At 43.8% G+C, this 12,870-nt stretch overlaps 1 protein-coding gene across 3 annotated transcripts in view; it reads left to right on the plus strand.

Moving 5' to 3' along the window:
• ALG6 (ALG6 alpha-1,3-glucosyltransferase) overlaps nucleotides 1-12,870 on the plus strand; it is a 46,101-nt gene that overhangs the window by 1,885 nt on the left and 31,346 nt on the right. For 2 of the 3 annotated variants that reach the window (XM_038752963.1, XM_038752964.1), the window contains exons 2-3: nucleotides 11,191-11,300; nucleotides 11,419-11,514. In XM_038752963.1, the coding sequence (XP_038608891.1) occupies nucleotides 11,433-11,514 (82 nt within the window). In that variant the 5' untranslated portion in view covers nucleotides 11,191-11,300; nucleotides 11,419-11,432. Of the gene's footprint in view, nucleotides 1-8,960; nucleotides 8,978-11,190; nucleotides 11,301-11,418; nucleotides 11,515-12,870 lie in introns of those variants that run through there. The other variant, XM_038752965.1, reaches the window with a different exon arrangement.

Here is a 12,870-nt window from a genome sequence, read left to right on the forward strand (position 1 = left end):
TTCCCAGAATGAGCCCCTTCCTTCCTCTCCCCCTCGTCCCCCTCTCCATCCCCCCATCTTACCTCCTTCCCTTCCCCACAGCACCTGTATAGATGTATATATGTTTGTACAGATTTATTACTCTATTTATTTATTTATTTTACTTGTACATATCTATTCTATTTATTTTATTTTGTTAGTATGTTTGATTTTGTTCTCTGCCTCCCCCCTTTTAGACTGTGAGCCCACTGTTGGGTAGGGACCGTCTCTATATGTTGCCAACTTGTACTTCCCAAGCGCTTAGTACAGTGCTCTGCACACAGTAAGCGCTCCATAAATACGATTGATGATGATGATGATGAGGCTTTGAGGGAGGGAGGTGGTTTGCTGGATGTGAAAGGGCTGGGATTTGAACCCATGACCTTCCTCCCTTCAAAGGCCCTACTGAGAGCTCACCTCCTCCAGGAGGCCTTCCCAGAATGAGCCCCTTCCTTCCTCTCCCCCTCGTCCCCCTCTCCATCCCCCCATCTTACCTCCTTCCCTTCCCCACAGCACCTGTATAGATGTATATATGTTTGTACAGATTTATTACTCTATTTATTTATTTATTTTACTTGTCCATATCTATTCTATTTATTTTATTTTGTTAGTATGTTTGGTTTTGTTCTCTGTCTCCCCCCTTTTAGACTGTGAGCCCACTGTTGGGTAGGGACCGTCTCTGTTGCCAACTTGGACTTCCCAAGCGCTTAGTACAGTGCTGTGCACACAGTAAGCGCTCAATAAATACAATTGATTGATTGATTGTAACCTCCCCAGCGCTTAGAACAGTGCTTTGCACATAATAAGCGCTTAATAAATGCCATTATTATTATTATTATTGAGGAGCAGCGTGGCTCAGTGGAAAGAACCCGGGCTTCTATTCTATTTATTTTATTTTGTTAGTATGTTTTGTTTTGTTGTCTGTCTCCCCCTTCTAGACTGTGAGCCCGCTGTTGGGTAGGGACCGTCCCTCTATGTTGCCATCTTGGACTTCCCAAGCGCTTAGTACAGTGCTCTGCACACAGGAATTGCTCAGTAAATACGATTGATTGATTGATTGATTTGGAGGCAGAGGTCATGGATTCAAATCCCAGCTCTGCCAGTTGCCAGCCGTGTGACTTTGGGCAAGTCACTTAGTGATGATGATGAGACTGTGAGCCCGCTGTTGGGTAGGGACCGCCTCTAGATGTTGCCAACTTGGACTTCCCAAGCGCTTAGTACAGTGCTCTGCACACGGGAAGCGCTCAATAAATACGATTGATTGATTGATTTGGAGGCAGAGGCCATGGGTTCAAATCCCAGCTCTGCCAGTTGCCAGCTGTGTGACTTTGGGCAAGTCACTTAGTGATGATGATGAGACTATGAGCACGCTGTTGGGTAGGGACTGTCTCTATATGTTGCCAACTTGTACTTCCCAAGCGCTTAGTACAGTGCTCTGCACACAGTAAGCGCTCAATAAATCGATTGAATGAATGAATGAAAATGATGATGATGATGGTGGTATGTCTTAAGCGCTTACTATGTGCCAAGCACTGTGCTTCCCTACTCCTTCCTCTCCTCCTCCTCCCCATCCCCTCCGCCTTACCTCCTTTCCCTCCCTACAGCACCTGTATATATATATATGTATATATGTTTGTACAGATTTATTACTCTATTTTACGCCTTACCTCCTTCCCCTCCCCACAGCACCTGTATATATATGTGTATATATATGTATATATGTATGTACAGATTTATTACTCTATTTTACGCCTTACCTCCTTCCCCTCCCCACAGCACCTGTATATATATGTATGTACAGATTTGTTACTCTATTTTACGCCTTACCTCCTTCCCCTCCCCACGGCACCTGTATATATATGTGTATATATGTTTGTACATATTTATTACTCTATTTTATTTGTACATATCTATTCTATTTATTTTATTTTGTTAGTATGTTTGGTTTTGTTCTCTGTCTCCCCCTTCTAGACTGTGAACCCACTGTTGGGTAGGGACTGTCTCTATGTGTTGCCAATTTGTACTTCCCAAGCGCTTAGTACAGTGCTCTGCACATAGTAAGCGCTCAATAAATACGATTGATGATGATGATGATATATATCATCAATCGTATTTATTGAGCGCTTACAATGTGCAGAGCACTGTACTAAGCGCTTACACATATATATGTTTGTACAGATTTATTACTCCATTTATTTTACACCTTCCTTCCCCTCCCCATAACACCTGTATATATATGTATATATATGTATATATGTTTGTACAGATTTATTACTCTATTTATTTTACGCCTTACCTCCTTCCCCTCCCTACAGCACCTGTATATGTATGTATAGACATATATATGTATCTGTTTGTACAGATTTATTACTCTATTTATTTTATGCCTTACCTCCTTCCCCTCCCCACAGCACCTGTGTATATATAGTATATATATGTGTATATATGTTTGTACATATTTATTATTCTATTTATTTTACTTGTACATATTTATTCTATTTATTTTATTTTGTTAATATGTTTTGTCTTGTTCTCTGTCTCCCCCTTCTAGACCGCGAGCCCGCTGTTGGGTAGGGACCGTCTCTATATGTTGCCAACTTGTACTTCCCAAGTGCTTAGTGCAGTGCTCTGCACACAGTGCTCAATGCATACGAATGAATGAATGAATCAGGTTGCCCTACGTGAGGCTCACAGTCTTCATTCCCCTTTTACAGATGAGGTAACTGAGGCACAGAGAAATGACTTGCCCAAAGTCATTCATTCATTCAATCGTATTTATTGAGCGCTTACTGTGTGCAGAGCACAGGACTAAGTGCTTGGGAAGTACAAGTTGGCAACATATAGAAACGGTCCCTACCCAACATCGGGCTCACAGTCTAGAAGTGTGACTGTGTGACAGTCACACAGCTGACAGTTGGCGGAGCTGGGATTTGAACCCGTGACCTCTGACTCCAAAGCCCGGGCTCTTTCCACTAACTTTCCATCCGCCAAGCTAGCTCTCTTCCTCCCTTCAAGGCCCTACTGAGAGCTCACCTCCTCCAGGAGGCCTTCCCAGACAGATCCCCCTCCTTCCTCTCCCCCTCTTCCCCCTCCCCATCCCCTGCGCCTTACCTCCTTCCCCTCCCCACAGCACCTGTATATATAATGTATATATGTTTGTACAGATTTATTACTCTGTTTATTTTACTTGTACATATTTATTCTGTTTATTTTGTTTTGTTAATATGTTCCGTCATTACCGTCTGTCAAGGTAATCAAGGTTGTCCCACGTGGGGCTCACAGTCTTAATTCCCATTTTACAGATGAACTAACAGAGGCACAGAGAATAATAATAATAATAATAATGGCATTTGTTAAATGCTTACCATGTGCCAAGCACTGGTCTAAGCCCTGGGGGGGATACAAGGTATACATGGGTTCGAATGCCGACTCCGCCACATGACTGCTGTGTGACCTTGGGCAAGTCACTTAACTTCTCTGAGCCTCAGTTACCTCATCTGTAAAATGGGGATTAAGATTGTGAGCCCCGCGTGGGGCAACTTGATCATCTTGTATCCCCCCCCAGCGCTTAGAACAGTGCTCTGCGCGTAGTACGCGCTCAACAAATGCCATCATCATTATTATTATTATTACAAGGTAATCAAGGTTGTCCCACGTGGGACTCACAGTCTTAATTCCCATTCTACGGATGAGTTAACTGATGCACAGAGAATAATAATAATGGCATTTGTTAAACGCTTACTATGTGCCAAGCACATAGAGAAGCAGTGTGGCCCAGTGGAAAGAGCATGGGCTTTGGAGTCAGAGGTCATGGGTTCAAATCCCGGCTCCTCCAGTTGTCAGCTGAGTGACTTGGGGCAAGTCACTTAACTTCTCTGTGCCGCAGTTCCCCCATCTGTAAAATGGGGATTAAGACTGGGAGCCCTCGGTGGGTCAACCTGATTACCTTGTAACCTCCCCAGCGCTTAGAACAGTGCTTGGCACATGGTAAGCATTTAACAAATGCTTACAAACACTAAGGAAACACTCAGCTCCAATTGAGCAATCTCCCAATAGCATAGAGTGCTTACACTCTACAGAGCACTGGAATAATAATAATTATGGTACTTGTTAAGCGCTTCCTATACGCCAAGCCTTGTCCTAAGTGCTGGAGTAGATACAAGTTAATCGGGTTGGACACAGTCCCTGTCCGACATGGGGCTCACACCCTTAATCCCCGTTTCCCAGATGGGGGAAGTGAGAAATGAAGCATATGTATATATGTCTGTACATATTTATTACTCTATTTATTTTACTTGTACATATCTATCCTATTTATTTTCTTTTGTTAGTATGTTTGGTTTTGTTCTCTGTCTCCCCCTTTTAGACTGTGAGCCCACTGTTGGGTAGGGACTGTTTCTATATGTTGCCAATTTGTACTTCCCAAGTGCTTAGTACAGTGCTCTGCACACAGTAAGCGCTCAATAAATACGATTGATGATGATGATGAGACTTGCCCAGGGTTACACAGCAGACATATCGCGGAGTCAGGAATAGAACCCATGTCCTCCTGCCTCCTAGGCCGTAGCTCTAACCACTAAGCCACACTGCTGTGGGAGAATAGGGGTAGTAGACACAATCACGTACCCCCAGAGAAGTCACGGTCTAATGCGGGAGGAGGATGTAAAATAAACTACAGTTGGGGGAAGCAACGTGAGGGCTACCCAGTCGGAGTGGGAATTAAGTGAATAGGTGATGTTGGAGTGGCAGTAGGGTGGGGAGATGAGATTAATCAGAGAGGGCTTCCTGGAGGAGATGCAACATCAGGAGTGCTTTGTTACTCTATTTATTGCTACTCTATTTATTGTTACTCTATTGTTACTCTATTGTTACTCTATTTATTGTTACTCTACTTACTGTTACTCTAATTGTTACTCTATTGTTACTCTATTGTTACTCTATTGTTACTCTATTTGTTTATTGTTACTCTATTGTTACTCTATTTTACTTGTACATATCTATTCTATTTATTTTACTTTGTTAGTATGTTTGGTTTTGTTCTCTGTCTCCCCCTTTTAGACTGTGAGCCCACTGTTGGGTAGGGACTGTCTCTATATGTTGCCGATTTGTACTTCCCAAGCGCTTAGTACAGTGCTCTGCACATAGTAAGCGCTCAATAAATGCGATTGATGATGATGATTTACTGTTACTCTAATTGTTACTCTATTGTTACTCTACTGTTACTCTATTGTTACTCTATTGTTACTCTATTTATTTTACTTGTACATATCTATTCTATTTATTTTACTTTGTTAGTATGTTTGGTTTTGTTCTCTGTCTCCCCCTTTTAGACTGTGAGCCCACTGTTGGGTAGGGACTGTCTCTATATGTTGCCGATTTGTACTTCCCAAGCGCTTAGTACAGTGCTCTGCACATAGTAAGCGCTCAATAAATGCGATTGATGATGATGATGATATATGTTTGTACATATTTAGTACTCTATTTTACTTGTACATATCTATTCTATTTATTTTACTTTGTTAGTATGTTTGGTTTTGTTCTCTGTCTCCCCCTTTTAGACTGTGAGCCCACTGTTGGGTAGGGACTGTCTCTATATGTTGCCAACTTGTACTTTCCAAGCGCTTAGTACAGTGCTCTGTACACAGTAAGCGCTCAATAAATACGATTGATGATGATGATGATGAGGCTTTGAGGGAGGGAGGTGGTTTGCTGGATGTGAAAGGGCAGGGAGCGTCAATAGGAGGGAAGGTCCGTAGCTAGAGAAACGAAAGCGAAGCCCAGTGAGAAAGTCTGGCTTTAGAGGAGCAAAGCGTAGGAGACGAGTGAGAGCAAATAGGGGGGAGAAAGAGAATTGATGGAGTAACTTCAAGCAAATGGTCAGGAATTTCTGCTTGATGCGAAGAGCGTTGAGCAACTAGGCGCAGAAAAATGATCTGGGCTTCAGTGTGATGCCGAGACTGGAGAGGCTGCAGGAAAGGAGGTCTGAGAGGAGGGTGATACAGTACTATAGTCGCGTCCTCACAATCAATCAATCAATCAATCAATCGTATTTATTGAGCGCTTACTATGTGCAGAGCACTGTACTGAGCGCTTGGGAAGTACAAATTGGCAACACGTAGAGACAGTCCCTACCCAACAGTGGGCTCACAGTCTAAAAAGTGGGCTCACAGTCTCACAGTTGCTTGGACCTCCGTGGTGACAGCTAGGCTGGAGGGAAGGGGCAGGTTCTGGAGATGTAAATCAGTCAATCAATTGTATTTATTGAGCGCTTACTGTGTGCAGAGCACTGTACTAAGCGCTTGGGAAGTACAAGCTGGCAACGTATAGAGACAGTCCCTACCCAACAGTGGGCTCACAGTCTAGAAGGGGGAGACAGAGAACAAAATCTAACATACAAAATAAAATAAATAGAATAGATAGGTACAAGTAAAATAAATAAATAAATAGAGTAATAAATATGTACAAACATATATACAGGTGCTGTGGGGAAGGGAAGGAGGTAAGATGGGGGGATGGAGAGGGGGACGAGGGGGAGAGGAAGGAAGGGGCTCAGTCTGGGAAAGCCTCCTGGAGGAGGTGAGCTCTCAGTAAAGATGTAAAGAAAGAACTGACAGGATTTGGTGCCTGACTATCAGGGTAGAAAGAAAGAGGAGTCAAGAATAATGCTAAGGTGATGAGTTTGAGAGATGGGGAGGGTCAGCAGTGACGGGAAAGTCACAGAGAGGAGAGGATTTGGGAGGAAAAAGGAGTCCTGTTTTGGACATGCAAGTGCAAGCTGAACAATTTCCCCTCCAACTGCTCGTCTTCGGTCTCCACTCCCTGCTCCCAACATGAGATTTACTGGTTTGGAGGTCATTGGTTTCTTGTAGCAGTAGCAATAATAATAATAAAGGCATTTATTAAGCGCTTACTACGTGCAAAGCACTGTTCTAAGCACTGGGGTAGATACAAGGTAATCAAGTTGCCCCATGTGGGGCTCACAGTAATGGTAGTGTCTTTTCTTTGTCGCTTCAGCTGATCCTGCTCAACTTTGCTAAATTAATAAATCAGTGGTGTTTGAGTGCTTACTGTGTGCAGAGCACTGTACTTGGGAGAGTACACTATAACAAAGTAAATAAATAAAATAGCATCCAAGGCACTTATAATAAATAATACTTTTGGTAAGTGCTTACTCTATGCCAAACACTGTACAAAACGCAGGGATTGCAATCATATCAGACGCAATCCTTGTTACCTGAGGTGCACCGACAGAGGAGTTGGGAGAACATTTTTACTGACGAGGAAACTGAGGCACAGAGCGAATAAATAACTTGTCCAAGGTCATACAACAGATGAGTGGCTAAACCGGGATTAGAACTGAGGTCACCCGGACATGGGGTAAGAATGGGAACTAAAATTAAATTTCTGTTAACAGATCATTTTGTTACTAAAGTGGCACACTCCTTCAATTTCATGTGTTCCAGTGAAATGAGAGAAAATTTTAACTTCATTCTCCTCCCATCCTTCATTAGGAGAAAAAGTGATGAAAGGAAACTTGCAGATGCTTAATTAATGCTTGATTACTGTGCCTAATGTTCATCTTGCCTTTTCATGTTTTCTCCTAATATTTGAAGTTTTATCGTTGATTCCCGACCAGGTCTGTGCTCTGAGATTCCGGTTTGGCTTTGTCAGCAGAAAGTATCTTGAAAGAGAAGGAAAAAAAAAATCTGAAACCCAAACTTTTGGGAGAAATTTTATCAAACGAAGTGCAAAGAGACAGTTCTGCCATTTCTCTTTCAGCACGTCACATGCTCTAATCCTGAATCAAGCTTTTGTTAGCTTCTGTAACTTCAGTTTTTCCTGTGTAAAAGAACCTAACTTTGTTTCAATGAATGTGCTTTAGGCTAAATTTGCAGTAATCATCCGTGTGGTCTGAAGTCTATTAGGAAGCAAAGAGCAAAGTTTTTATTTAATTTCAGAATATCTTTAGATTTGACCATTCAACTTCGACTATACAAGGATGAATGGAGTCCAGGTCAATAAATCAGCTCTGTCGTTTGGCTAAGAAGAAATGAAATTTAGGTAGAATTTGAAATTTTAGCTCTTCGGTATCTCAGTTCAGTGAGATAAGGCCTCAGAAGTGGAGGTTTGGGGCACTCTTCTTTTATTCTCATGTCAAGAGATTTAAAGTTTACCCAAAGTATAAATGTATGAGTGCTGTCTACTTTCTGTTTGCTAATTCGCCTGCTTTCCTAGTTTTTCATTAATTTTTCATTTTTGCCGTTTGTGGGGAGTGAAGGGGAAAGAAAGGGAGGAGAATGGTGGAGGCCTTGAAGTGCTTAGATTGTCACACTTGAGATTGCTCCAGATGGCCAGAGGCCAAACCCAGTGACTCTCTCTCTCTTGAAGGGGGTGTGTTTTCTGTCAGTCTATGCAGAGCACTGTATTAAAGGATTGGGAGAGTAATGATAATAATAATAATGGTATTTAAGCACTTACTATGTGCAAAGCACTGTTCTAAGCACTGGGAAGGTTACAAGGTGATCAGGTTATCCCATGGGGGGCTCACAGTTATAATCCCCATTTTACAGATGAGGTAACTGAGGCACAGGGAAGTTAAGTGACTTGCCCAAAGTCACACAGTAGACTGTTGGCGGAGCCGGGATTTGAACCCATGACCTCTGACTCCAAAGCCCGGGCTCTTTCCATTGAGCCATGCTACTTCTCCATATATATAGAGTACTGTATAACCAATGGTATATGCTGATTGGAAGAGTACAATATGTACTATTCTATTTATTTTGTTAATGATGTGCATATAGCTATAATTCTATTTGTTCTGATGATTTTGACACCTGTCTACATGTTTTGTTTTGTTGTCTGTCTCCCCCTTCTAGACTGTGAGCCTGTTTGGTAGGGACCGTCTCTATATGTTGCCGACTTGTACTTCCCAAGCACTTAGTACAGTGCTCTGCACACAGTAAGTGCCCAATACGATTGAGTGAATTAATATAATCAATAGTATTTACTGATTGAGAGAGTACAGTATAATCAGTGGTATTTACTGAGTGCTTACAATGTACACTTGACTCCTCTCTCTCATTCAACCCTCATATTCATATCCATCACTACATCCTGTCGGTCCCACCTTCACAACATCACTAAAATCCGCCCTTTCCTCGCCATCCAAATTGCTACCACATTAAGGCAATCACTCATCAATCAATCAGTCGTATTTATTGAGCGCTTACTTTGTGCAGAGCACTGTAGTAAGCGCTTGGGAAGTCCAAGTTGGCAACATATAGAGACAGTCCCTACCCGACAGTGGGCTCACAGTCTAAAAGGGGGAGACAGAGAACGAAACCAAACATACTAACAAAATAAAATAAATAGAATAGATATGTACAAGTAAAATAAATAGAGTAATAAATATGTACAAACATATATACAGGTGCTGTGGGGAAGGGAAGGAGGTAAGATGGGGGGATGGAGAGGGGGACGAGGGGGATAGGAAGGAAGGGGCTCAGTCTGGGAAGTCCTCCTGGAGGAGGTGAGCTCTCAGTAGGGCCTTGAAGGCCCTCATCCTATCCCGCCTGGATTACGGCATCAGCCTCCTTGCTGACCTCCCAGCCTCCCGTCTCTCCCCACTCCAGTCCCACACTTCACTCTGCTGCCTGGATGATTTTTCGACAAAAACGTTCAGGCCGTGTTTCCTCGCTCCTCAAAAAGCTGCAGTGGTTGCCCATCCACTTTCGCATCAAACAAAGACTCCTCACCATGGCTTCAAAGCACTCCACCACCATGCCCCCTCCTACCTTACCTCGCTACTGTCCTATTACAGTCCAGCCCACACACTTCGCTTCTGTAATTCTGACCTTCTCACTGTACCTCAGTTTCGTCTATCTCGCCGCCGACCGCTCGCCCACGTCCTGCCTCTGGCCTGGAACGCCTTCCCTCCACAAATCCGACAATGACTCTCCCCCTCTTCAAAGCCTTACTTAACCCACACCTCCTCCAAGAAGCCTTCCCTGACTAAGCCCCCTTTTCCTCTTCTCCCCCTCCCTTCTACGTCTCCCTGACTTACTCCCTTTGTTCATCCCCCCTCCCAGCCCCACCCCACTTCTGTCCATATCTGTAAATTATTTCTAGATAGTCTCCCCCCCCGACTGTAAGCTCGTTGTGGGCAGGGAATGTGCCTATTTATTATCATATTATACCCTTCCAAATGCTTAGTACAGTGCTCTGCACACAGCAAGCGCTCACTAAATACGATTGAGTGAATGAATGCAGAGCGCCGTGCTAAGTGCTCAGGAGAGCGCAATACAACAGAATTAGCAGTTACGTTCCCTGCATATAACGAGCTTATGTTGTAACAGAGTTGGTAGACACATTCCTTGCCCACAAGGAGCTTACAGTCTAGAATCCGAAGTAGTCCGTGGACTCCTCCAACACTCTGGGCTTGGGGCAGGCGAACGGTTGGGAATAGTTTCGCCGGTGTTTCTCTCACCGAGGCCGGAGCCCTGAGAGGCCCCTCCAGAAAGGCCCGTGGAGACCGGAGCAGCACGGCCTGAGAGACAAGTGTCCGTTCATTCATTCAATCAATAGTTTTTATTGAGCACTTACTGTGTGCAAAGCACTGAACTAAGTGCTTGGGAGAACAACGAACAGATACATTCCCTACCTGCAGCGCGCTCACAGTCTACAGCGCTGGCTGGAAATGAAAAGCCCTGTGAGCCCATCTCCTCTGCCACACTCCCTCACTCCCAGCCATTGAGAGCTCCAGTAATACCAAGAGGACGTTAAACTGGGGTGATGTTTTGTTTTGTTTTGGAGCAGGCTTGATGTAGGGCATGGGAAGGTTTTGGAAGCCCTATGAGCAGAGGAGGATGAAAAATTTGATAGTCATTATTCTCCAGGGAAGGTGTTTTCAGGAGCTTCAAAATCCTGTGCAAATGAATTTTGAGTAACCCGGTGTGCAAATCATATTCAGAGTCTCCTTATCCTCCGGTTATTCAAAGTTCATTTGGTGGACGTGTAGGCCAAAATGAAAGCCGAATCATGAGATCAAGCCATTTCCTTGAATTAAGAGGAGCTTCCCTCCAGCGTGTGTTCGGTTGGCCCAATCAGCCTGTGACCATAGATTTATCCTTATTTTGCTGCAACTCAATCTTGAAATTTTTCGTTTATTTCCAGGATTCTTCTCGTGCAGATGGAACAGAAGGTGGTCCTGCCTGAATTTTGACTCCACCCCTATGAACCTGCGCTGTTGAAATTAGCCTGAAGCTCCTATTCCTGGAGAAGCGGTAACATCCCATTACGTCTCTGACCAGACGTGCCGTTGGCGGCGGGGGAGAAACGTGGGGCTGTGAGCGGGAAACCCTGTATTGAAAAAGCAACTGTCCTTGCTTCTTTTTGGCTTAGCTTGAAGAGGAACGATGGAAAAATGGAGCTTGATGACAGTAGCGGTCTTAATTGGACTAACTGTTCGGTGGACAGTCTCTCTGAATTCTTATTCAGGTAACACAGGTTAAACGTTTAAAGACACGTATCAGTTCTTCATATTTTTTTTAATGGTTAAACGGCTACTATGTGTCAGGGGAAGATACACTAAACCCTGGGGAAGATACAAGCTAATCAGGTTGGACACAATCCCTGTCCCACATGGGGCTCACAGTCTTAATCCCCATTTTACAGACGAGGGGACAGAGGCCCACAGAAGTGAAATGATTTGCCCAAAGTTGCACAGCAGACAAGTGGCAGTGCTGGGATTAGAACCCATGGCCTACTAACTCCCAAGCTTGTGGTGTATCCACCAGGCCTGGCTGCTTCTCCACTTATTACTGTCAAAACCTAATAGCTTCTTGCCCTGCACAGGACTGATGGCGAAGGATTATTTAGAATTGGAACCCAGGAATTTCTTTGTCTTCCCGTCTCCTCTTTGATTCTCTCAACGCTCTTCTCCTGCTCCATAAGCATGAAGCCATGCTGCTTCTCCTAGTTTTGGATTTTGATGTGAATTGATCCCCAATAGACTAATTGACTTCTAATATCCCTAATAAGAGAGCATGTCTGTTAAATCTATTGCATTGTACCCTCCCAAGTGCTTCGCCCAGTGCTTGCCACCCAGTAAGTGCTCAGTAAATACAGCACACAGCAAAGTGGCAGTCGGGATTAGAACCCAGATCCTTCTGACTCCCAGCCCCAGCTCTATCCACTAGGCCACACGTATGAAGCAGCGTGGCTCATTGGAAAGAGCACGGGCTTTGGAGTCAGAGGTCATGGGTTCGAATCCCGCTCCGCCACATGTCTGCTGTGTGACCTTGGGCAAGTCACTTCTCTGAGCCTCAGTTCCCTCATCTGTAAAATGGGGATTAAGACTGTGAGCCCCACGTGGGACAACTTGATCACCTTGTATCCCCCCAGTGCTTAGAACAGTGCTCTGCACATAGTAAGCGCTTAACAAATGCCATCAATAATCACTTCCCTTCTCTATGCCTCAGTTACCTCAACTGTAAAATGGGGATTATTATTATTATTAATAGTAATTGATCCCTATTGCACCCGGCGAAGCATTTGGGAGGGTACAATACAGTAGATTTAGCAGACATGTTCCCTTCTTATTAGGGATATTAGAAGTTGATTAGCCTATTAGGGATCAATATTATTAATAATAATAATAATGGTATTTGTTAGGTGCTTACTATGTGTCAAGCACTGTTTTAAACAGACTGGGAGCCCCGTGTGGGACAGGGACTGTGTCCAACTTGATTAGCTTGTAATAATAATAATGGCATTTATTAAGCGCTTACTATGTGCAAAGCACTGTTCTAAGCGCTGGGGGGGGATACGAGGTGATCAGGTTATCCTACGTGG

This window comes from Tachyglossus aculeatus, chromosome 10 (genome assembly GCF_015852505.1).
Source record: "Tachyglossus aculeatus isolate mTacAcu1 chromosome 10, mTacAcu1.pri, whole genome shotgun sequence".
Lineage (NCBI taxonomy): Eukaryota > Metazoa > Chordata > Mammalia > Monotremata > Tachyglossidae > Tachyglossus > Tachyglossus aculeatus.